Genomic DNA, 24,157 nt, shown 5'->3' with positions numbered 1-24,157 from the left:
ACTCTACCTAGGATATACTTAGAATATGCGTGGATGTTTTAGCATATTCTACTATTTAACGGATTGATATTTAGTTAATAAATATTTTATATTTTATAATTATTTTAAGATTATCTATAAAAATTATGAATTTTTCCATAGCAGTACAATTCACTATTAAATTTGCTCTCAATCTGTTTTATTCTCGTAAATAATTCATTCCTCTAGACCAGAAGCTAGGGGAGCACTTGAGTTTCTAAAGAGGCTTTTGTTGCACTCTAAATACATTTAAAAGTTCTTTTAGTTCTTGGAGTAATTCCTTGCAAGAATGATTGAAATTATGTACCAAATCAAAGGTAAAATACTAATAGCACACAAGAAACTCATAAATATTGTTCTCTCCTTATGATGTGATCTATGAATGCAAATAGACTTATTTTACTTTAGTTATTTAATTACACTTTTGACCACTTAAAAGAGTCATTCACAACCTTTATAAATCCTCATCCCAAATTAGGGTATTTATTAGCCCTCAAATGTGTTCTTATATCCACATTAATTTCATACTTGATCTAAGTGCTTTATATATCTAGTCATACTTTGGACACTCAATGGTAACATTGATGCAAATGCTAAGGCTATATTTATTTTAAATATCTCATTAGTGTTATCCATTTCTAAGTGGTTGTCCTATAACCACATTTTAACATCCTTACAATGCCCCAAAACATAAGAAATACTATCCTTCAATATCCCTTCTTTTTTTATTCTCATTAAATCTTTTTCCATTTACAGTAGTGCTCACTTTTTCCATTGACCATTTATTGGGTCAAAACATAAAAACCTATCCACTAAGTCCCACTAACATTTGGGACTTCACATATGACCATATTGTAAGCGACTAATTTTTCCATTCTACTTTAATCATTTAACCACACCTCCGACCTCCATTTTGGATTCCATCTCAAATCTATCTCAGACTTCATCTCGAGTCCATCTCGAACTCCATCTCGGACTCCATCTCGGACTCCATCTCGAGTCCATCTTAGGTTCATCTCAGACTCCATCTCGGACACTTCCACGTGTCATGTGTTGGACCTCTTGTGTCCCTTTTCTAGAGACGTGTTACATTCATTTGGCTTTCGCTTCGGCCACTACCACGTGGCACCCTTTCGACTCCACTTTGGGGCTTAGGGATTTGTGTCTCACAACTCCACCACACATAGACGAAGTTGGATGTCCTCAATGAATGACAAACTACTTTATAAAGTAATATTAGCATGTATTACCCTTTCCATCCTTGGCATATAGCTAATATTCATCAATAGTTTGACACTGAAGGCTCACCATGCTTTGCCCATCCTCTAAGGAGCATAGCTTCTCTAACTTAAAGACTCATTCGACCGTTTGTGGTGGTTCTCTCCTTTTATTAGTTTAGTTCTTGCTAAACTTGTTAGAGACACCTTTTTTATCTCAATCCCACTACTCATTCTCAATTAGTCTCAATTCCCATTAATATAATCTTTGCACTTTAGAACTTTTACTTTTGACTTCTCGGAGTCAATTTCCTAGGTGTCTCTAACACCTTGCATTGCACATTTTGTGCAACTCCAGTTCCCCATCCTAGGAAATTCTTTACTTGAGGGCACCACCATCCTCTTTTCTATTTCATGCCACCGCACTAAGTTCCAGTTACTATAATTCGTGCTAGGTTGTCTATAACTCTATCATTTGGCTACCTTACTGCTCCCTCCTTTGGAGCTTTCATTTTCACCAAATTAGAGCAATTGAGAATCCATCTTTGGAAACACATTGCTTTTCCCACAATCTATTAGCCTCTAACACATTGGTGTTCCTGGCCTAACTTTGCCATTTGGATTTCTTTCCATGGTTCCTATGGCTCTTTTCTTAGCCATTAGTTTTTTGCTCCTATCCATTAATTGTTGCACCAAGCAACATAGGATCACTACTTTCATCCTTGAGGTATTCTTTCGGTTCCATGGCAAAAGCTCCACTTTACCAAGTCCAAAGGGTGCTCACCCCTAGTAGGTTTTTTTAGCATTTTTTGCTATGGGCTTCATCTACAGCCCAACTTTATGCCTCTTTCATGGGTCTCTCCTAAAGACTACTTTCTTTAGACTCACTATGCTATCGCATTGACATAACTCATTTCCCTTAAGTGTTCTTCCCACTTAGTCACGTTGACTAAGCCACACCATTATCATTAGTTCAAATCAATATTTTAAACTAGGAACTTTATTCCTTACCCAAACAAGGACCTTGTCTTTATTTAGCCACAAGATTGCCTAGTGATCTTATCTTGACACCTTAATAAGTTTGCTAATAGGTACTAGGTCTTTCAGACCTTTAAATTGTTAACCATAACCCCAAGGGCATCCCCCACACTTAGTGGTGCGCTTGAGCCAGCCCTTCCGACCAAGGGTCCATAGTAACTGAGACTGGGTGTCCCCATCTCATTCACCATGTTCTAAGTGCCACTTGCACCAAAGTGTTCAAGTTAGATATGCCGAACTTTCACATTAAACAATCTAACTATGCATCATGACTCCAGGGCATCCCCTGCTTGGCGGTGTGCCCAAACTAGTCTCCTTATTAAGAGTCCATGACCACCGAAAAATGAGTGTCCTTATATTCCAAACCATCACCACGCCCTAGTGAATTGAGACTCGAACCCAAGCACTAGAGGGTCAGGACTTAAACCCAACTTCCGTATATGCATCTACAAATGGTATTATTCAAGATGCTTAGTATGACTCCTTACGCCGGTGCACCAACTTATACTTAAAGTGCGCTATAGATCACAATTTAGGAATTTAGTTCCTCCGCACTGCCAAGTTCTCTTACTTGACAAGTTTGTAATCATGTATGGACTCCTTCACGCTCGGCCTCATGAGCCACCCCTTTTGAAGTTAGCATCTTCAACTAGGGGATTTGTTTCCCTGACTTGCCAATCTTGTTTAGCAAGTCATCCGATTAATGTAACATGGTTTCATGCATAAGTGTGAAAGTTCTTGACCATCAACTTTTGTTCAAAGCCATCCCTTTGAACACTTGGGAACTACTTCCCCAACCTTGATAGCCTTGCCTTATGATAAGCTTCAAGACCACGCTTCTGTTGCGCCACTTTGATTTTGTGCGTTCTATAAACCATTTACACATGGCTTTTTAAGTATTAAGCTATATAGAATTGTCTTTGGGAACTTTGAAGGGACTTAATCCCTTACCTTGCTAAAGCCTCTCCTTTCGCAAGCTTTCTAATTGCCATATGGTCTAATATAGACAATTTTATACTTTAGACTTTCCATGGCATCACGGTTGTTAATAACAACATGCTCGAACACCCACTTGATTTTCCATTCCCAACTTGTATAACCACCCTTGGTTATGCCTTTCGATTTCCATGATTCGATTCTATCCCCTTACTACTTGTTTTTTGCCTCATATATTTCTTTCAATTATTTTTCTCTAGACTAGGAGGATAACTTTGCAATTTCTACCATGCTTTAGCAAGTATTTATAGGGATGAACTTACTCGATAACCTAAGGAGTGGTTCTTCAATCCCTTTTCGACATTGACTTACTATATCGCAACATAAGCAATTTATCCCCCTTAAAGGTATAACTAACTTTTTTATCCTAATAAAAAGTCTTAAGTAGTTACCTTCTACCAGTTTAACCAATTATTTCGAAGCCAGTCTATCTATACTGGCCCAAACTCAAAAATCAACAATCGGTTAAGAGTCTTAGGATACTTGGGGTCACCAGTAATGAGTTGTAGGACTTGACAACTATGAAGCAACTAAGCAAAACCTTCATTATTATTTGGGTTACCACACTCCAACCACAGACCTTCCAGCTTAGGCTACGCAATTCCCATTTCCATCAGAATTCTTTTGGGAAGGGGTTCTAATGAACCCGCTAATTTGACCTCAAGGCCTTATGCTTTGACACATTTAGTGTTTTCACACCATTAGCTTTACAAGCCTACCCTTACAACACTTCCCACTCATGTCTAGGTCTTTGCCAAGACCAAAGCAGTTGTTTATCATACCAACTATCAATTAACACGGCACCATAGTGTTCATACACAACTTTGTGCTAAAGTTTCTTTTTTCTAGGAACACCTTTCCCCCGACTTTAGTATGGCACATTCTGCCATCGATGAGATACCCACTGTCCTCATACTTGGATCTTATGATCTTCCCCATCCTTCGTGAGGTACAACACACCTCAATTCAAATGCTTTTACCAATCCTTTATGACCATTCCTTGACTCTACTTGAGTCATCCAACATTTTTGGACTTCGCTAATTCAATGACCCGTAAAGTCCTATTTTGAGGTGTCAATTCGCTAGAATACAACTTCGTGTATTCATGTCCTGTTTATAAAGACCATCTTTGCAAGTGTTATTTTAACACTTGATTATTTTCCATTCCCTATGGGCTACTTTTGCCCCTTAGAACTATCTATCCTTATGATGAGAATACCGACTCATCCTCTAAGTACACCCCTAATTCCTTGGGTTTGTTCCAACATTTAAGGTAGCCCCAGCTACCATTTCAAGGACTCGTGTCCTAATCCGTATTTGACCTCTCATGGTCATTAATTCTAGTCTCAAATTTATGAGCACCAGCCTCAACTATATGAGGATAATCTTATGACTCTTTCATTATTTTGGAGTCTCTATCTTTCCCGTGATCCCAACTATAGTTGTTTACCACAACTACATTAGCCAGTTTGCTAAGTCAAATGCTCATCTGGATTACATTTTCAACTCTTTGAGGAAAATCTTATACTATTCCCAAGACCCCAAAGTCATTCCATTATTGGCCCTTTTCTATCCACTACCTTACTTACAAGTTCACACATGAACTGTAGTGGAGAGCCATGTCTTTTCAACCTGCTACTCCTCAAGGATAGGCCCACTTCTAGGACCTTCCGATGCCAACACCCATGATGATATACTTGAGCACCAATAAAAGTCGGACTAAGGAACAACTTTGATACCAAATTGTAAGCAATTAATTTTTTCATTCTATTTTAGTCGTTTAACCACACCTTTGACCATTTGGAGGAGTCCCATTCACAACCTCCATAAGTCCAATTCAGGACTTAGGGCTTGCTAACCCCAAGAATGACATCTATGCCACTCAACCTTTGCATTTGGTCCAAATGCTCTATGTGTCCGATCTCATGATCGACACCCCAAGGTACCACTGATATATTGGCTTGTTATGCTAAGGCCATGCCCCTTCACCTTGGTCACACCGGTGGTCTAACACCACTTGCATCACCATCCTGTCTTTCAAAGACTGCACCATCCATCCATTAGTGATCATCCCAGATCCACTTCTTAGCATCCTTAAGATGCCCGCAGACATGGGGAATAACCTTCCCCAATATCCCTTTTCTGGTCCCCACTAAGTCCCTTTCTGTCCATGACCGAGTTTGCTAACATTGCCACTGGATCAAGGCCCATATGCCCGACCACTAAGTCCCACGGTCTTCTGGGACTTCCTCACCACATGACTGTATCCTTGGTCATTACACCAAAGAATTGCTCCTCTTCCTTTCCACAGTCTAGGACTTTGGGATAACGATTTGGAACACCATGGCCCTATGTGAGTCTCATGGGTACTTTTCCCGCAATCTAAAACTTTTGGATGATATTTCGAAATATTGTAGTGCAATATAAACTTCGTGAGTACTTCCCCAACCTTCTACCATTAGGGTGCCTTAACCATATAGCTAAAATGAGGTTCAGTAGGTACACTTCACTTAACCATTTATATTCACTCTAGCCTTAGATTCTTTAGTGTTTATATCATCACCTAGCACATAGGTGTAACCTTCCTTGGTCACACTAACATTCTTTGGCCGAATTAGTTCCACTAGAGTCCTCCCCTTGCTATCTAATAAAGACTTACCAAACTCCCCAAGGTCTGGAAGATGATTGCTTTGGGGTTTCACCCTCAAACTCAAATTTAGAGTTGGATTCAAATTTGAATATAGTTTTAATCTTGGTTTCAATTTCAATTTCAATCTTGGATCTAGTCTCAAACTTTATCTCAAACTCCATTTTAAACTCTTTGGACTCCACGGACTCCATCTCAAATCTAATTGGTTATTCTTTTATCCCTTTTCAAAACTCACTTACCAATTGCTTCATATTTGTTCCTTTATCACTTCTTTGGGAATTCTACTTCCACTCTTAACTTTTTGAGTTGGAATTTTTATTTCAAACATGTTATACTTATTGGATTTTCATCTTGCCACCACCTCATAGACTCGGATTTAGAGATTTGTGTCTTATAGTAAAATGCTAATTTTTTTTATATTGAGCAATGATTACCTAAGAAAATCATTTTTCTTGCCTTTATAGGTATTGACAACATATTCTTATGTAAAACTCATACTTGAGAACAACAAAAAGATCATCACCTCCATCCTCTATCTTCCCCTCAATAAATCTAGCTTGGCTAATATAGATATTAGAACTTTTATAAATATATATATTTAATATTTTATGTATATATTTTGAGATTATATAAAAAAACATTAAATGATGTATATGCTATGCCACATAAATGTTATTTAAAATATATATATTTATATAATTCTAAAAGCTTATTTTTATACTTATTTATAATTAATTAAAAATAATAAAAATCATTATACTAAACACTTATTTATTACATAAAATTAAAAAAAATCATTCTTATTTATATTTAATTTTAACTATTCAAAATTATAATTCATTATGAAGTTAAAATTCTTGTACCATATAGTTAGACTATATTACAAGTCAATGAATGTAAGCTTTTGTGCACATCTTTTTTTTTAATGTTGTGAAGTAGCTATTCATAATAAAAATAAATAAATAAAACTAATAGAATCACTTCACTTTATAAAGGTTATTAATTTCTATAATTTAAAAATAAATTTTTGAATGAATTATTAAATAGATTTTTGAAATATTAGTCAACACACATGCCATGTTTTCATCATGGGATAAAAATATTCTATTTTTATTTGTTTAAAGTTATTATATTTAATTAAATTCCAAAATATGTATATACTAAAGGTTGAAAGTATGTAATTATAACAAAATTTATGTGAAGGTGAGGACCAATTCAATGAATAAAAGTTGTGGGAGTATTAATAAAAATAATAAATTTACTAGTTATTTTAAAAATCTGTAAAATTTAATAATTTGTATACTAACATGACAATTAGTGTTGTTAAAAAATAAAAAAAATCTTAAAATTGAAACTTTTCAAATATATCCCACTCTTGCAAATGCTAATAAAGAAAGAAAGCTTTTATGATATTAACTATTTTATTAACATAAATAAAGATATATAATAGTTTAGGTAATATTATATTTTTATGACTAAACGCATTTGTATTTTATGATAATGTAATTTATATTTATAGAAATAAATGGTCAAAATTGATTGCTTCCAAGTTCCATTAGCTAATTTCAGGCAAATGGAACTACTGCAAAGTTTGAAGCATTTGTCCTGAATATTCTCTTACTTTACATAACAAACAAAGCATGGAAGAGTCGTGAGAGCTTCTACAGCGCGTGACATTGACCACTCCAATTGTTCTAACCTCTCAAGAGAATTCTTCCTCCAATTCCTTGCGAGAAACCATCGCAAATTCACAATCAATGCGATGATTCCTCCAGCCGAGCGCACCAAGGGCGAATCGCTCGAGTACCGCTTCTACAATCTCCTCTCCACCCAATCCGGCGATCAATCCAGCGCCGATTCCACCCAATCCAGCGCCGATTCCACCCAATCCAGCATCGATTCCAAGCTCGAGGAGCTCATACGCGACGGCTTCGACATCCACAACGTCTACAATCACTACACCACCGCCATCCACCTCGCCAGCGAGTTCCGCAATCTCCCCCTCGTCAATTCGCTCCTCCGCCGCGATGCCGCCATCGACATCCTCCGCGGCGACCTCTCCGATCGCGACACCGCCCTCCACATCGCGGCGATCGGCGGCGACGTCGCGGTCTTCGATGCTCTACTCCAGGCCTTGGGCGCCAATGGCATGAACCCTAATTCCAGTCCCATAAATCGCCATGGAATGGTTCCTCTCCACTACGCGCTGGGCAAGGGCAATGTGGCCCTCGCGGAGCTCCTCCTCCAGCGCGGCGCGGAGATTTCCCAGGCCGATCACACCGGTGCCACGCCGCTACACTTCGCCGCCAGGTCTGGATCCGTCGACGCTCTGGAGCTCATCTTTGCGCGCCTTCCAGTGCCGCGGGACGTGAATTCCGCCAGTCGATCCGGGCTCACGGCGCTGCACTACGCGGCGTGGAACGGCAGGATCGCGGCGATGAAGTGGCTGCTCGCGCGAGGAGCGTCGCTGCAAGCCCGCGACGTTGTGGAGAAGGGGACTCCGCTACACTGGGCGGCCATGAGAGGTGACAAAGAAGCAGTGAGGCTCCTCGTGGAGGCTTGCGTGGGGCGAGGATTGCGAGTCTTCTCGGAGAATAGAGCTGGGAAGAGCGTGCTGGAGCTTGCCGAAGAGCATGGCCGAGAGCACGTCCGGGATCTTCTGAGAGTTGTGATGGAGCAAGGCTTGCTGGATCGAAGAGCTTTCCCGCAAATCTCTTTGGTGAGGTACGTGATAGGATACGGGGATTCCGGCATGATTGAGAGGCTAGATCGAAGTCTAGACTACGCGATCGAGAAGAAGAAGCAAAACTACTCGGCCAACTTGGAGAGGTTGCTGATAGCGTCCGACCTCGTCGACTGGGCTGCCAAGAGAGGAAACAAGGAAAGCATCAACTTGGTGATGAAGCTGCTCAAGCGATACATCACATATGGAAGTGATCCGGGCTTGTTCGAGAGAAAGATGGCCTCGGCATTGCTCAGCGCTCTACAGCACGGGAAGATGGAATTCGCGGCTTCTCTCGCGGATCACAGGCACTGCAAGTACAAGATGGCGGACATCCTCAAGAGCATGAACACGTTTCTCGAGAGGAATGTGGAGGATCTCCGGGTCAAGCTCAAAGGCCGGGACGTGGAGCGCTTTGGCAAGAGAGCCGAAAAGCTCCAGGAGGACATACCATTTGCGTTCTGGCTCTTCTACGAGGAGAGGCAAGAGATAGTCAAGTTCATCGACACTCGACGAGCGTGGAGAGACATTGTCAACGAGCAGGGAAGCCACACGAAGAGAACGGCTTTGCACTGGGCAACCATCCTGGGATACAACGATGTGGTGACCAAGCTCTGTGAGATCCGGGAATGCAAAGCCAACCTCGACGATGGTCACTCAAAGTCGCCATACAGGTACGCGGTGGAACGCCAGCATCCAGATATCCGAAAGGAGCTCTCCTCTCGCGAAGACGTCCGAGCTTACCTCGAGATACTCTACCGGGATCGCCAAGTTTTCGTGGACGCTCTCAACGCGATCCTCGTCGGGGCGGCGCTCATCGCAAGCATAAGCTTCCAGGGATTCCTCCAGCCTCCCGGTGGCCTCAAGGGGACGTACGTTTACATCAACGAGATTGGTGTCAAGCTCTTCGTGTGGTTCAACAGCCTGTCCTTCTTCTTCGCCATGGCCAGCACGCTAGCAGCAGCTCGAGGTGTGCTCCCAATGCCGGACATCTTCATTCAGGAGGTGGTGAAGCGGATCGAGCGAACTTTGTTCGCGGCCGGACTGACGCTCGCGATCTCCATCACTTTCGGGCTGCTAGCATTTGGAGCTGCGGGGTTTTCGGTCCTTCCTCCGGAGCACAAGCAGCAGCGAAACTTGATTGCAACATCGTCCATGGGTGGGATCGTTTGCCTGGGGATGCTACTGTGGTTTCTGAAAGGACTCTTCTTACTCTTCAACAGTTACGTCTTCTCGCGGACATCGCAGAGATGTCGTCAGGAGACACTCCCTCCATCCAGCTTTGGATCCAGCACTGCAAACTACAAGCACCACGTCGAGGAGCATGAATGCAACGCTGAGAAAGAGGAAAAAAAGGCTGGGGATTTGGACGAAGAGAAGCGGACTTATGATGTTGGGGCGAATTACTCCGAGTATCCATGGCAAGATGGCTTGGACAAGCTGTGCGAAAATGTGGTCATTGATTGTTAGAACAACTCCAAAAGGTGGCGGATTAAGAGTTATTAATGCTATTACTAAACTATGTTTTTATTAGGTTAACTACAGCCTTTAACTAGTTTGGGAAGCCGAGCTGGCCACATCCCGTCCCTACACGTGGCAGCGATCCACTGACTCCCACCATTTGCTCTTCAAAGTTATACTCCACGATGAGCTCCTCTTGCGCTAGGGTTCCAAGCGAGGACAGGCCCTGGGACGATCCAGTGCTCACGGCTCCCAGGCACACCAGGTGAGAGGGCGTCTCCACCAGGAAATTCAAGGGATCAATCGTCCAGCTCTTGTTCCCGGCGAAGCGGAGCTCCAGCAGCGGCCCATGCCCATCGATCGTCATGTCGGGCGCTAGGGTATAGCACAGATCCAGCTCGTGGAAGGGCGACGGCGCCGGCACCAGGGAGGAGGCATTGGCCATGGCCATCATCGTGCTGCGCAGCCACTGGTACGCCGGATCGACGAGGGCCAGGTAGCGTCTCCCGGTTCCAATCGCCAGGCCCTCGGCAAACACGGATTCTTCCAGCGGCGCCGTGACGTTGCCGAATTCGTCGCCGCCGTGGATCGCCATGCCGGTGAGGTGTAGAACAGGAAGAACGTCTTCGTCCCAGCGCAGCGTTGGGATGTAGCTCATGGGAGCGATGGTGGTGTTGGGAAAAACGTAGTTGGGCTGGCCAACGAAGAAGAATCCTCGAGGTCTTCCCAGGCAGTAGCCAAAGATCTTGCGGAGATTGAGAGCTTCCAGCCTGCGATGGACGTTGACGACGAGCGAGAGGCGATAGGGGGCGAGTCCGGCGACTCCTTGGCCCGGGTTTCTTCCGCTAGAGCAGAGGATGGGGACAGTGGCCGAGGATGGATCAAGGCCGGGGAGAGGAAGAGAGGTGTTGAAGGAGAGCTTGAGTGGAGCTTGCGAGGGGAAGACAATCTCGCCATCGCTGGAACCACACGCGGCTGTGGTGGCGTTGCAGCGAATGAATCGATCGGCGCAGGTGTCTTGCAAGCGCAGGCGGTAGCAGTCTTGGAAAGGGAGGATGATCTGGTTGCAGCTGGAATCGAGTGTGAGATTGACGAGCTGTGGAGGAATGGGAGTGAAGGCCTCGTCGCTGTCGTGCTCGTTGTTTGGGAAGAAGGTGATAGTGGCAGCGAAAGTTGGCGAGCTCGCGCTTGGATTGGGTGGCAGCACCATTGTCACGGGATAGAATCCGAAGGCGTGAGGATCAGAGGGTGGAGGATTTGGAAGGCAGTTGCACTGCGGAGGAGGTGATGGAGCTGGAGCAATGGCGGTGACAAGAGCTGGGACCAAGAACAGTAGAAAAGTAAGAGCAGACATCTCTAAGTCTCCTTTCTTCTTTACCGAATTGGGTGACAGTGTCGAAGGAGAACTCCGGGCGTGGAGAATTTTATAGCTGGAAGAACGCATCGGGAGCTCGTGGTAAGCAAGTTGGTGCCATTCTCATCTGGTTTATTTGATCACCTACTTCGAATGCTTTGTTTGATCAGGAGGAGCGGGTGTCGGGTTCGCTGCTTCAAAGATTTGCTACAGCAGGAGCGATCGACAGCCTCTGCGATGGGAACAAAAGTTTTGTGTCCCACACGGGTATACGAATGAATCTATGTTTACAATTTTGATCACTTGTTTTGATACAGGTTGCAAATATCATATCCAGAACACTACACTTCCATGCTTGCGATAGAATGAATTGGAAATCAACTCGAAGCGATGGAAAGTTTGTAAGTTTACAACGGTGTAGTACCGTGAAAGAAGTAAATTCTCTTTTGTCTTTCTTTTTGTAACTTTTTCGTTTTCGTTTTCGTCAGGACCTTCCTCTTGTCACTGTTTGTATCCTCCGGAAGAAAACTGGAGCCTGGCTGATGCTAAACGTGATGCTCTCACGCATCCATTCCGGAGCGATGTAGCGCAGTGACCCAAGCGCCAAGGACGTGAATTTCACTTCTCTGTCGCCACCACAAATCCGGGCAGTGTCGGGGTCAACAACAGGTTCCAGCGAGAACTTGAGACCTTGTTGAAGGAAAAAAACGAAGCAACGATCTTAAGTTGATGCCAACACGAAGAAAAAGAAGCAGGAAAATTCACCTGTGGATTGATGGAGGAAAACAAATGCCGCTGAATTGTCATCCTCTACTTCGGTTATTTGCATGTCACTCAAGAGCTCGAACAGTCTTTGGAGAAATCTGTAGCGATCTTCTCTCGTCCTGTCAGAATGACAGTCTAGAGAAACACCATGAGAAACGAAAAACTAAACGATCGTTTTGAGCTTACCCCTCGCTTGAGCCATGAGAAGCTGGTTCCGGTATAGTGCATTCTCTTTCTCCAGCTCTTTCAACCTGGAGGGAAGAATTCCAAAGACAATGGAGATTGTGAGTGAAAATGGAAAATGGATTTTCTTACCTTACCATTGTCTCTTCGACTTGAGACTCTTTTACTAGGTGCCGGAGCATTTCGTTCTCTTCGCGGAGTGTCTCTACTAGCGACTCCGTAGCTGGAACAAACGAAAGACAAAGTTTAAATGGAAATCACAAGAGAAGAGAGAGAGAGAGAGAGAGAGAGAGAGAGAGAGAGACCTTTCGAGTAAGCAGCAGTGCGTAACTTGTGCTCTTCAAACAACTTCTCAGCATTCTCGATCCTCCTGGCCTACAGAGAGAAAAAGAAAGAGCAAGATCAGCTTTTCCGCAAACTCGAGAAAAAAAAGAGATTACCTTGTCTCTCTCGTACTTGTCGTAGATCTTATCGTAAGCTCTCTTGAGCTGCAAGTTCCATAGAAGCAATTAAGCAATCCAAGAAAAAATAAAAATCCAAGAAGGAAATAAAAGAGCTCCTTACCGTGGAAAATGGAGACAAGGAAGAAGAGCCTTGCTGCTGTGAAGAGTCTGCGTCGCCATTAACTTGGTGATCTTCCCCTTGGGCTTCCATGGAAGAAGCCAATCTAGACCCTCTTGCCATCTACCTGCATTGCTTCCCCGGGGAAAAACCCTAGACCAGGATCGCGAGCTGGAATCCAAAGATTTGCGGCTGGGACCAGAGTAGCAGCAGAGCGCAAGAATCTGGCGCCATGTCCACCACTGCCCACCAAAAATAAAATTGAAAATGCCCTGATCCTCAGGAACGTTAGCAGGGAATATTCGCACCTCGTCCTTTTTTCTCTTTTTTCTTTCAAGCTATGGTTTTGGTTTGAACAGTCTGGAGCTGGCTCGAGCACCACTCCGCCACTGCTTTCTAGAAAAACCAAACAGAGAGAGAGGAATGAGAGAGGGAGAGAGAAGATCCACACCTTTGTCTCACTGGACGGATTGAAAGGTGTGGAGATCTTTGAGCCTTACGCTGCGAGCGTCGGATTCCTCGGCCAGCCGCTCGAATTCCCGCCGCATCAAACGCAGGAACTCGAAGAACTCGTTGGTGATGTTGAGGTCGTCGAGTAGATCGACGCTTCTCTTCACGTAAGGGACGCAGTCCAGCACTGATCATGCTCTTGTTTTAGTCGAGTTTGGAAGAAAAAACGAGAGAGAGAGAGAGAACTTACTGGCGTATTTGTTGGTGTGCTTGTCTAGACGGATTGTGCACGAGTATTCGTGATCCGGGTTCTTTGCATTCACTTTGGTGAAGGTGATCTTGATCCCTGAAAGTTTTTCATATTCTCATGTGATGATGAGAAGAAAAATTGAAGAAGAGGAAGAACTTACCGCTCGCGAAGTCTGCACGGATGCCAAGAATGTCGTTGTAAAACTTGCGAGCGATCTTCTGTGCATTTACTTTCTGCTGTACGCGACGCACACGCTCCTCCAGATCTGTGCAAGAGAAATGGTCATTTCTATGAGCACAATTGGAAACTACGTACCTTTTAAGGATTCTTCAGCGACGTGAGCACAACCTTCTCGTCGTTCTTTCAGCAACTCCAAGCGTTTTGCAAGGTAGATCTTCTTCTCGTTTGCTTGCTCGATCATCTTCTTCAAGGTCTCGTGTTGCTGCTTCCGGGCAGTAATTTCTGTACAGTGGAAAAGTTCCAACCACCATTGGAAAATAATTCTCGAAAACCAGACCTTTTTCTTTGTGAATTTTTTGCTCGCTAATCTCACGCAAATGCTGCTTGAGCTGCTCCGATTCCTCTGATCGGACGAGAAATTTAGGGGAAACGAGAACACACAAATCGCTTACCGTGGCCGCCGCGGCTCACAGATCTCGACATCTCCTGGAGCTCGTCCATGCGCTTCTCGCAAGATCGCTCCCACGCCTCAAACCTGGAGCGCGCCGATCGCACAGTCTCCATCACCTGCTGGTGGCGATTGCGAACCCTGGCGCCCTCCGCCATGGTCGCCATTCCCTCGCTCGGGGCTTTCAAACAAAAAACCCCACTGTGGATATTCCGTCATCTAGGACGCTATATAAGAGTACATTCCGTTAGCGTGGTGGATATTCCGCTGGTAGGGTGGATATACCGCTGGCTGAGCAGCCACTTAAAAATGTAGCGAAGCTCAAGCTTTGGCGATGGCGCTGGCACTGCGGCCCGGCGGGACGAGGCCTGGAAAGTTAGGGTTAGGGTTTGGGGCAGCATGGGCGAGGCGATGGTCCTCCACGGCGGAGGAGGAAAGCGTCCAGTTGCCAGAGAAGGCGGGGGGATCGGGCTCTGGCGGGAGCGTCGGGCCGCGATTCTACAAGCATGCTCGGATGCGCCCCAGCGACGATGGGCATTACGTGGTAATGCTGGATCGATTCACGCTCAAGACGCCCAAGAAGAATCCCGTGTCTGTGCCAACGCCCGGATTGGCGCTCGCGATCGCGGCGGAATGGGAGTGGCAGGTAAGCAAGCACACCGTTTGAATTCTTGGAATTTCTTGAGTTCTTGCGAGAGAGGAAGGGAGCGAAATTTTTCCAAAGAGACTTCTTTGCAACTTTGTTGATTGAGATAGAACTTTTAGAGGAGAGGAATGCCTGGAGTTTATTAAAATGCGAGTCTCCACTGCAGACTTGGTGACCACCATTTGACATCGGGGCATTTTTCCAGACCAAATCAGGAATCCGGCCGTTTACCATGCCGCTCATGAAGCTCGCCGCTACTACCATCGATCGACTTCCAGATTTCAGAGAGAATGTCATCGAGAATTTGCTCAAGTATTCTCACGCGGACTCAGTTTACTGCCGTGCTCCAGAGACTGAGCCTCTCTCTCGTAAGTCATACAGAAAACTTGAAACGAGATTCACTCACCGTTTTTTTTCTTGGTTTCTTCCTAGACAAACAGGCTCAGCAGTGGGATCCTCTTGTAAAATGGATCGAGGGAAAGATTGGAGCGAAGCCATCCGTGACGTCGAGCATTTTGATCGGCAAACAGCCCAAGGAAGTACTCGACGCATACAAGAAAATTCTCGGCGATTTTAACAACTGGGAACTCTCGGCTGTGGATCAACTGACTGCTTCCGCTCGTTCTCTGGTCATCGCCTTGGCGATTATAGACGGACGCCTCGACGTGGAGAAAGCCATGAAAGCCATTCGCGTGGATGAAGACTTCCAGGTACGGCGAAAATCTTTTTTCTTCCTTTCGGGTGATAGCATTTGTGATGGTCTTTTTTTCTTCCAGATTGCCAAATGGGGACTGGTTGAAGGTGGTCACGACATTGATATCTCGGATCTTCGAGTTCGCATCACTGCGGCTTCCATTTTTCACAGGCTACTCAAGATGTAGCGATTGATAAAAGGTAGAGACTTCAAAGGTAATAACTCCAACCTTTTCGAAAAGGATCGATTCAAGAGGTTTTTAAAGTGTTCTAAGGAGCACTCTTTCGTGTAACCCAATGTCTCTTGAGGATCTTCTTATCGCCATAGTCTGTTGGTGCTGCCCAAAGAGAAAGAAAACTATCGAGTTGGAGTGTCTGGAGATGGCGTTCGAACCACGATCGCGTGGCCGTGTTCTTGAAAGCCATCAACTCAAAGCTGAGTAGTACACACGTTTGAGAGCAAAACGAAAGACCCACCATCCAGTAACTTCGTGTTCTTTGCGAAGAGTTTGTCTAAAAGTTTATGTTGTTGGCACTTGGAAGAAACGAGCAAACACGTCCATTCCAAAGCATCAGGGACAAAGGGCATGTTTCTAACAAGATCCAGCGCAGAATCAAAGCGTCCAGCGCGAGCTAGCAAGTCTACGATGCAGCAGTAGTGTTGCTTCTGGGGTTTCAATCCAAAGTCGTGGATCATGGAGACGAAGTAGCGGCGAGCTTGGAAGATCTTGCCACCATCGCTGCAAGCCACCAAGAGCGAGACAAAGCACGCCCCGTCTGGGAGCCGGGTCATTGTGAGTAGATCGAAACTTGTGGAAACATCTTGAAAAGAAGATGGTAGTTTTGTTTCGCTGAAAGAATAAGAAGCCAAGAGTGTTCCCCAGGAGATTATATCCCTCTCGGGCATCCGATCAAACAACGTTTTTGTTCTTTCTCTATGGCCAACTTGGGCATATGCCGCAAGGATAGAATTCCAGCAAGCCACATTTCGTTCCGGAATCTCGTAAAAGATCTCCATCGCACGATTAACCTCACCTTTCTGACCGTAAAGAGAGAGCATCGTGCCCCACGAAACAAGATCCCACTCGGGCATCTGGTTAAATATTCCCAAAGCCGGCTCAAGATACCCTGAATGGGCATATGCCAAAAGAAAAGAACTCCAAGAGATTAAATCTCTTTGAGGCATTTGAGAAAAGAGGCACTTTGCATTCTCAACACGTCCATTGTGGACATACACAGTCAGCATTGCATTGTACGACACAAGGTTCCATTCGGGCATGGCCCAAAAGAATATCCCCTCCGAGCCATTAACATCCCGCCGTTGCCCGTACGCCACGAGCATCGAGCACCAGGCCACGATATTGTGGCCAGGCATCCGATCGTACAACTCCTTCGCCTCGATGCCGTACTGGGAGCTCCGGCTGTACGCAGCGAGCATGGAATTCCACGACACAAGGTTCCGTACGGGCATCTCGTGGAATATTCTCTCGGCTTCTTGTGTGTGGCCGGATTGAGAGAATGCGGCTAGCATCGACGTCCAGGAGACGAGATTCCACTCCGGCATGGAGGAATATATCTTCTTTGCTTTGGGAATATGCCCATACTGGGCATATGCGGAGAGGAGCGAGGTCCAGGAGACCACGTTTCTCTGCGGCATTTCATTGAATATTGTTTGAGCGCATTGGAATCTTCCTTGGGCAGCGTACGCTGCCAGCATAGAGCTCCACGACACGATGCTTCTCTCGGGCATCTCCTCGAATATCCACTTCGCTTGTTCCAGATGCCCGTTCTGGGAATATGCCGATAGCATCGCATTCCACAAGACGAGATCACGGTGTGGGAATGAGTCGAAGAGATCTTTGCATTGCCGGACGTCGCCATTTCTGGAGTGGGCAGTGACGAGATTCGTACAAGAGACCAGATCGACGGCCATGGTCTGGTGTTGCTTTAAATTCCACCATTGGATCTAGGGTTCTTGGGAACGATGCTCTCTGCGAGGGTGCCGCGCGGCGCCTAAGCGCGCATCCCTGTGGCTCGTTCCTAGATCCAAAGGACCAATGGTCCAGCGGCCAGACAACCGTAGTTCTTCCTTCACGGGACGATCGCGAGCTCCAGTGCTTTTGCCCTACTACAGGAAGCTCATACTCTCGATTCTTGGCATCGCAACTAGCGCTAGCGATCAATGGTTTCGCTCTGTGCTTTACTGATGCCCACAGCGAAGTCGCCTCTGATTTCCAGCAGTAGCGCCGCTCAATGGCTTCTTCTGCCCTACACACGAGGCTACACTTGCGAGATCTCGATCAATCGAAGAAACCCATTGTTCTAGCCATGCCCTTCTCTGTTCCAGGAGCTCCTGGAGGGAAAGATCTCAAATGCGGAGCTGCCGTATTTGATCAGCCCGCGCTGCCCTTGATCCGGGAGCCGCGTCCTCGCATTCGTGAGCTTCACGATGCCGTGAGGATCAATCTCCTGCCTGGCGCCCGTGCCGAATTCTCGACTTACTCCTGGCTCCTCCAAGAATGTGGCAGACTCAATGCCCTCGCGGCGGGCAAGCTCGTCCACGCTCACATTCGATCGATGCGGCTGGAACACGACCGATTTCTTGGCAATCTCGTGGTGGATATGTATGGACGGTGTGGGCGATTGGATGAGGCGGCCGCGGCGTTCCAAGAGATCCACGAGAAGAATGTATTCTCCTGGAACATCTGGATTGGAGCAAATGCCATGAATGGGCAATCCATGGCGGCACTGGAGCTCCTCAAGAAAATGGAGCTACACGGTATCAAGGCCACTAGGGTTACGTTCTTGAATGCTCTATCGGCATGCGCCGCCCCGGAGCTCCTCGCCCAGGCGCGATCGATCGTCGAGAAGATCACTGCCGCTGGAATGGATCGCGACGTCCTCGTCGCCACGGCCGTGGTGAGCGCGTACGCGCGATGTGGCGCCATAGCCAGCGCCAGGGAGGTCTTCGATGCCATGCCCGCCCGAAATATCGTCTCCTGGAACGCGATGATCGAGGCCTACGCGCAGCACGGCCGAGGCGCCGACGCGATCGCGGTATTTCGGCTCTTGGAGCTGGAAGGTACGTTCCAAGCGAACAAGATCACATTCCTGGCACTGATCGAGGCTTGTTCTTGCTCCTGGCAGGGAAATCTCGGTACCGGGAGGCTCTTTCACCGTCGCGCCATTGCCAGTGGCTTCCATACGGACGAATCTCTCAAGAACAGCCTGGTCAACATGTACTCCAAGTGTGGCAGCGTGGAAGAGGCCAGACAAGTCTTCGATTCCATCGCTCCCAGGACAGCGATCTCCTGCAGCGTGATGATCACGACCCTGGCACAGAATGGCTTCTATCGAGAGGCGCTAGAGCTCTACCGAGAGATGCAAGAAGAGGGACTGGAATCCAACAACATGACGTTCCTTAGCTTGCTGGAAGCCAGCGCCAATCTCACGGCCTTGGGCCAGGGACGAAGAATCCACGCCAGTATCATCGACTATGGGCTCGCCAGAGACCTCTTGATCCAGACAGCGCTCATGTACATGTATGGGAAGTGTGCTGGCTTGGACGAGGCAAGGGAGGTGTTTGAGAGCATGGAAAGGAAGAATGTGGTGGCCTGGACGTCGATCATCGCTGCTTACTCCCAGCACGGCCACTGCGAAGAATCGCTGGAGCTCTTCCGGAGGATGGCTCTCGATGGGGTGATGCCCAACGAGGTGACTTATGGAACGCTCTTGTCTACGTGTAGCCACGCTGGGCTCGTGGACGAGGCCTACGACAACTTTGTGGAGATGAAGAACCCCAGGTTGACGCACTATAGGTGCATGGTGGATGCGCTTGGGCGAGCCGGGAAGCTGGACGAGGCCGAGGATCTCTTGAACAACATGCCCTTTGAGCCGGACTCGGTAGCGTGGGTGCTCTTCTTGGGAGCTTGTAAGACGCACGGCAGCATCGAGAGGGGCTCTCGGGCAGCGGAGAGCATCCGCGAGGTGGCTCCGGAATCGGTGAGTGCTGGTCCGTTTGTGATGGTTTCTAATATGTATGGCTTTTCACGAGTTTGTGTCGCGGGATGATTCTTGTGGTGGAGTTACAGAGATTGATACACGAGATGAAGTGTACTGTAAGACACAGGGCAGCATTGAGAGAGGCCCTCGGGTAGCGGAGAGCTTCCGCGAGGTGGCTCCGGAATCGGTGAGTGCTGGTCCGTTTGTGATGGTTTCTAATATGTATGGCTTTTCACGAGTTTGTGTCGCGGGATGATTCTTGTGGTGGAGTTACAGAGATTGATACACGAGATGAAGTGTACTGTAAGACACAGGGCAGCATTGAGAGAGGCCCTCGGGTAGCGGAGAGCTTCCGCGAGGTGGCTCCGGAATCGGTGAGTGCTGGTCCGTTTGTGATGGTTTCTAATATCTATGTAGGCGATGCTGTGCACGAGTTCGTGTCGCGGGATGATTCTCACTCTTGCAGAGGTTGATACGCGAGATGCGTGATCATTTGGGATGTGTTCCTTATACCACCGGTGTTCTTCACGACGTCAGCCAGGAGCAAAAGGAAGAGATGGTCAAGCATCACAGCGAGAAGTCGGTGATTGCGTTTGGATTGATCAGCACTGTGCCAGGGACGACCATCCGGGTAATGAAGAACTTGAGAGTTTCTTTGGATTGTCACACTTGTTTCAGGTGCATTTCCAGGATTTCCAAGAGGAAGATTATTTTGTGTGATTGATCACTTTACTTGCTGCTGCAAAGGCTACTGATAAGTTTAGAGGCATCTAATTTCAATGCCAAGTAATTTTCCAGATTTTTACGTTCACTAGACACTAGATCGTGGGCAAAGTATTCGTCCCATCATACATTATTGACGTAGAAATTGGTTCCAGGCTAGAGTCCAAAGGAACTACCCGACATTGAGAAAAAGATAAATCATGACGAAATTATCAAACAAAAGCTCTAATTTTTCAAGCAAAAAATGACTCTTCCTGCGCTCTTGCTGCTACTCATCATTGTAAGATTTTCTTGTCTAGATGTAATTCAAGGCGTTCCAATCTACTGGGTGTCACTTGAGGCCAACACCAGCAAACTCGTCTACAAACCCACCAATGCAGGTGACACAATCATGGATTTTTCGGCCGTGGGATACTTGGGAAGGGATGCCGCACTGCCAGACAACATACCAGTGAAAGTTGCCCTCTATCCTGCTCGCAACTACAAAGGCAGCAACAAGAGCGATGGTGAATCCATCCAGCAGGCCATCAATGAGGTTTCTTCCTTGCCTCTGGATCTTTCTACAGGTTACCGTGGAGCAATCCAGCTTTCGAGTGGAGTCTTTGATGTTCGAGGCCACCGCTTTACCATCAACACCAGTGGAATTGTCATCACCGGTAGCAGCAGCGAAGAAACAATTCTCCAGGCAAGCGTTTCCCGCGTCGACGGCGATGACAGTACCTTTCCCCACTTCTATCCTCTTTTCTCTGTGGAGAGTCCGCAAGAAAAGGTCTCGGAGATTGGCTCGAAAACCGCGATCATAGCAACAGTGCCGTCGGGATCCAGGTTCGTGCAGCTCAACTCAACTCGAGACATCAATCCTGGGGACCTCGTGAGGATCGTTTGGCCGATGAGCTCCGCGTGGATCCAGACCATGAACATGACGCACAGGTGGTCGAATGCTTCGTCAACATACATCGAACGCAAAGTCGCCAGTATCGACAACGCGAGCAGCAGAGTCTTCCTCGACGTCCCAGTTTCTTTCCGGATCGATCTAGCGTACCTGAGCACCGCGCAGCCGGCCTACTTGGTCAAGGTGAACATCTCCGGAAGAACAAGCCACGTTGGTCTCGAGAACTTTAAAGCAGTCCAGGACAAAGTTCTTCCGTACGGTGCCGGGAACTTCCTCAACATCCAGCGAGTGGAGAACTCGTGGGTGAGAAACGTCGCTGCTGTGGACTTTGGAGGAGACACTGTTACTATCGCCGGCACGAAGGTCACCGTCGACAACTTGCACCTTGAGAGGACCATCCAGAGCAACAGGTATGGCGCCAAACGAGCAGATCTCGCCATCCAATTTCCAGGCTCACAGATCCTCGTAAAGAACAGCGTCATTCGGGGAGGAGATTTTCAGTTTAGCTACATCACCAGGAACCAGGCAAATGGTCCCAACGTGTTCTTCAACAGCACCGGCTATGGAAGCTCGCCAGCGGAACCTCACAGCCACTTTGCGACAGGGATCTTGTACGACAACATGAACTTGGTGGGTGGAACGCTGAGCCTGGTGAATCGAGCGACCATCACTCACGGCTACACATCCGGGTTTAGTGTCGCATGGAACTGTAACGCGACGGTGCTCAAGGTGATCAATCCTCCACAGGCGGCCAACTGGGCGATTGGATGCAACGCGAAATCGCTGGGAAGCATTGGAGACGAAACGCCGGGATTCATCGAGCCGGGAGGAATCGAGTCTGATCGTTTGACAAGCTTGTACCTGGCTCAAAAAAAGGTCGCAAAAATGTGAGCAAAGAAAGTCAATACACGTCAAATTTATGGATATACCCTTTGAAACTTTCAACATATGTCTAGGATGAATAAGCAACACAAAAACGTTTCTAGGACACCTCGTTTGCATGCCGAGTTGGTTTGCAAAACCACATAAACGCCAGATAATTGGAAGCGTAAGTGTCAGAAATTTGTAGTGACAGTGTAAAAAATCAGACACGAAGTCCATATTCTTCTCAGTGCAATCTTCCTCTTCTTTGGTAACAGGAACAAGGCCAAAGTTTCATATGGGAAAATCAAGGAAGCAATGCAAATCAAGATGTGAAATTATTTACATGCGGTAGAAGGGTTTATAATTCCAGGATAGGACAATGTATCTGCGCGGCCAAAGACCGGTCAACGTATAAGATTCACGGTGTTTCCAGATATCGATTCGAATCCTCTTGAATTTGTCCTGAAAGAATGAAAATGTTCTTTCTCCAACCTTTGCCATGCCGTATTAAACTCTCTTATAACATTTTGTCGTGGTTTTCCACTATAAAATGTAGGCTGATTTTGATAGTTTAGAGCAGTATATAATCTCTCAAGCATGCTTACTCTTTTGCTCACTTTAGTTTTTGGTTGTGTTACAGTTTTTTGTGCCCCCACATATTGGGTGTCATTGGACAGTGACAATGGCAACAAGCTCGTTTACAAATCCACCAGCGCAGGCGATACTATCATGGATTTTTCAGCGGTGGGATACTTGGGCAGCGATGCAACTCTCCCAGATAACGTGCCTGTGAGAAGAACTCTCTATCCCGTTCGATCTGGTGGCAGCAGCAAAAGCGATGGCGATGCCATCCAGCAAGCCATCGACGAGGTCTCCTCCTTGCCACTCGATCCCTCCACAGGCTTCCGAGGAGCAATCCAGCTCTCAAGTGGAGTTTTTGACGTTCGAGGCCACCACTTTACCATCAACGCGAGTGGAATTCTCATCACCGGCAGCAGCAGTAGCGAAACCATCCTCCACGCAAATGTCTCCATAGCCGAGGATGGCATGCACGTCTACGCTTTGTTCTCGGTCGAGAGTCCACAGCAGACTATCTCAGAGGTTGGTCACAGAGCTGCTATAGTCGAGACTGTTCCTTCCGGTTCTAGGTACGTGAAGCTCGACTCGTCTAGTGGACTCAAACCCGGCGATCTCGTCTCGATCGTCTGGCCGATGACTTCCAAGTGGATCCAGATGATGAAGATGAGCGAGAGATGGGGGAACTATGCGGAAACGTCCATCGAGCGCAGAGTTATCAGGGTTGACGCCGAGAAAAACACGGTATTTCTCGACGTCCCGGTTCCATTTCGTGTTGATCTAGAGTACCTGAGCTCGTCACAACCGGCGTACTTGGTCAAGGTGGAGATCTCTGGACGAGTATCCCAAGTCGGTCTCGAGAACTTTAAGGCTGTCCAGGACAAAGTTCCCCCTTACGGTCGTGGCAGCTTTCTCAGCCTCGCGCAGGTGGAGGACTCTTGGGTGAGAAATGTTGTGGCTGTCGACTTTGGAGGAGATACCATGACTGTCACTGGAAAGAGGATCACAGTCGAGGGCTTGAATCTCATCCGGACGCTTCCAGGCCCGAGGCATGGTCCAAAACCAGCTGATCTCGCCATTGCCTTTCCAGGCTCCCAGATCCTCGTCAAGAACAGCATCATCGAAGGAGGAAGCACTCAGTTCATCTACATGACCCGCGATCAAGCGAATGGTCCAAACGTTTTCTTCAACAGCACTGGATATGGGAGCGCACCTGCGGAGCCTCACGCTCACTTTGCAACTGGGATCTTATATGATAACATGAAGTTTGAGAGTGGGACAATCAGCTTGATCAACAGGCCATACAAGGATCACGGCTACACTTCTGGATATAGTGTTGTGTGGAACTGTCACACCAAGGTGTTGGAAGTTGTGAAACCTCCACAAGCAGCAAACTGGGCCATTGGAGGCACCACTCAATCTCTGGGAAGCATTGGGGATGAGACTCCAGGATTTATCGAGCCAAGAG

At 46.8% G+C, this 24,157-nt stretch overlaps 6 protein-coding genes across 10 annotated transcripts; 3 read left to right on the top strand and 3 right to left on the bottom strand.

Annotated features, from left to right (window-relative positions):
* Positions 1 to 7,515: 7,515 nt before the first annotated feature.
* LOC112349868 lies at positions 7,516 to 10,169 on the top strand. The gene has a single exon (XM_024685043.1). It carries the CDS (start codon positions 7,682 to 7,684, stop codon positions 10,109 to 10,111), a length of 2,430 nt encoding a protein of 809 aa, XP_024540811.1. The 5' UTR covers positions 7,516 to 7,681; the 3' UTR covers positions 10,112 to 10,169.
* A 1,555-nt stretch (positions 10,170 to 11,724) lies between these two features.
* On the bottom strand, positions 11,725 to 13,108 carry LOC9647350. Its single transcript, XM_024685045.1, has 7 exons — positions 12,969 to 13,108; positions 12,845 to 12,892; positions 12,710 to 12,779; positions 12,537 to 12,627; positions 12,408 to 12,472; positions 12,222 to 12,356; positions 11,725 to 12,146 (listed from the first exon to the last, which is right to left on the bottom strand). The coding sequence occupies exons 1-7, from the start codon at positions 13,086 to 13,088 to the stop codon at positions 11,941 to 11,943; spliced, it is 735 nt and encodes a 244-aa protein (XP_024540813.1). The 5' UTR covers positions 13,089 to 13,108; the 3' UTR covers positions 11,725 to 11,940.
* Positions 13,109 to 13,253: 145 nt separating this feature from the next.
* Positions 13,254 to 14,482, bottom strand: LOC112349869. The gene is made up of 7 exons (XM_024685044.1): positions 14,298 to 14,482; positions 14,183 to 14,248; positions 13,981 to 14,127; positions 13,826 to 13,930; positions 13,666 to 13,761; positions 13,466 to 13,602; positions 13,254 to 13,361 (listed from the first exon to the last, which is right to left on the bottom strand). The coding sequence occupies exons 1-7, from the start codon at positions 14,458 to 14,460 to the stop codon at positions 13,299 to 13,301; spliced, it is 777 nt and encodes a 258-aa protein (XP_024540812.1). The 5' UTR covers positions 14,461 to 14,482; the 3' UTR covers positions 13,254 to 13,298.
* Positions 14,483 to 14,582: 100 nt separating this feature from the next.
* Positions 14,583 to 15,957, top strand: LOC9647349 (ATP synthase mitochondrial F1 complex assembly factor 2). Its single transcript, XM_002980100.2, has 4 exons — positions 14,583 to 14,939; positions 15,145 to 15,307; positions 15,372 to 15,649; positions 15,716 to 15,957. The coding sequence occupies exons 1-4, from the start codon at positions 14,628 to 14,630 to the stop codon at positions 15,818 to 15,820; spliced, it is 858 nt and encodes a 285-aa protein (XP_002980146.1). The 5' UTR covers positions 14,583 to 14,627; the 3' UTR covers positions 15,821 to 15,957.
* A 105-nt stretch (positions 15,958 to 16,062) lies between these two features.
* LOC112349878 (pentatricopeptide repeat-containing protein At4g02750-like) lies at positions 16,063 to 17,382 on the bottom strand. Its single transcript, XM_024685058.1, has one exon. The coding sequence runs from the start codon at positions 17,380 to 17,382 to the stop codon at positions 16,063 to 16,065; it is 1,320 nt and encodes a 439-aa protein (XP_024540826.1).
* Positions 17,383 to 17,738: 356 nt separating this feature from the next.
* On the top strand, positions 17,739 to 20,433 carry LOC9647348 (pentatricopeptide repeat-containing protein At1g11290, chloroplastic). 5 transcript variants are annotated; one of them, XR_002993542.1, is made up of 3 exons: positions 17,739 to 19,634; positions 20,052 to 20,265; positions 20,325 to 20,433. XR_002993542.1 is itself a non-coding variant. In XM_002980099.2 (2 exons), exons 1-2 carry the CDS (start codon positions 17,886 to 17,888, stop codon positions 20,121 to 20,123), a joined length of 1,821 nt encoding a protein of 606 aa, XP_002980145.2. In that variant the 5' UTR covers positions 17,739 to 17,885; the 3' UTR covers positions 20,124 to 20,433. The 5 variants fall into 5 exon arrangements, 2 of the variants coding, with proteins under 2 accessions (XP_002980145.2, XP_024540807.1); XR_002993541.1 differs by having other exon boundaries at positions 20,313 to 20,433; XR_002993543.1 differs by lacking the exons at positions 20,052 to 20,265; positions 20,325 to 20,433 and adding an exon at positions 19,911 to 19,992 and having other exon boundaries at positions 17,739 to 19,821.
* Positions 20,434 to 24,157: the final 3,724 nt, after the last annotated feature.

The sequence above is a fragment of the Selaginella moellendorffii genome, unplaced genomic scaffold (assembly GCF_000143415.4).
Source record: "Selaginella moellendorffii unplaced genomic scaffold, v1.0 SELMOscaffold_43, whole genome shotgun sequence".
Lineage (NCBI taxonomy): Eukaryota > Viridiplantae > Streptophyta > Lycopodiopsida > Selaginellales > Selaginellaceae > Selaginella > Selaginella moellendorffii.
This window is presented reverse-complemented; position numbering and strand designations above follow the sequence as displayed.

Coding starts and splice junctions, on each gene's coding strand:
- LOC9647350 (XM_024685045.1), bottom strand. CDS start 13,088: ATGGCAAGAGGGTCTAGATTGGCTTCTTCCATGGAAGCCCAAGGGGAA. Junction 12,893..12,968: donor CCTTGTCTCCATTTTCCACG/GTAAGGAGCTCT, acceptor TGGAACTTGCAG/CTCAAGAGAGCTTACGATAA. Junction 12,628..12,709: donor CACTGCTGCTTACTCGAAAG/GTCTCTCTCTCT, acceptor CGTTTGTTCCAG/CTACGGAGTCGCTAGTAGAG.
- LOC112349868 (XM_024685043.1), top strand. CDS start 7,682: ATGATTCCTCCAGCCGAGCGCACCAAGGGCGAATCGCTCGAGTACCGC.
- LOC9647349 (XM_002980100.2), top strand. CDS start 14,628: ATGGCGCTGGCACTGCGGCCCGGCGGGACGAGGCCTGGAAAGTTAGGG. Junction 14,940..15,144: donor CGGCGGAATGGGAGTGGCAG/GTAAGCAAGCAC, acceptor GCATTTTTCCAG/ACCAAATCAGGAATCCGGCC. Junction 15,650..15,715: donor GCGTGGATGAAGACTTCCAG/GTACGGCGAAAA, acceptor TTTTTCTTCCAG/ATTGCCAAATGGGGACTGGT.
- LOC112349869 (XM_024685044.1), bottom strand. CDS start 14,460: ATGGCGACCATGGCGGAGGGCGCCAGGGTTCGCAATCGCCACCAGCAG. Junction 14,128..14,182: donor AAAAATTCACAAAGAAAAAG/GTCTGGTTTTCG, acceptor TCCACTGTACAG/AAATTACTGCCCGGAAGCAG. Junction 13,931..13,980: donor CGCTGAAGAATCCTTAAAAG/GTACGTAGTTTC, acceptor TCTCTTGCACAG/ATCTGGAGGAGCGTGTGCGT.
- LOC9647348 (XM_002980099.2), top strand. CDS start 17,886: ATGGCTTCTTCTGCCCTACACACGAGGCTACACTTGCGAGATCTCGAT. Junction 19,635..20,051: donor GCGAGGTGGCTCCGGAATCG/GTGAGTGCTGGT, acceptor ATATCTATGTAG/GCGATGCTGTGCACGAGTTC.
- LOC112349878 (XM_024685058.1), bottom strand. CDS start 17,382: ATGCCCGAGAGAAGCATCGTGTCGTGGAGCTCTATGCTGGCAGCGTAC.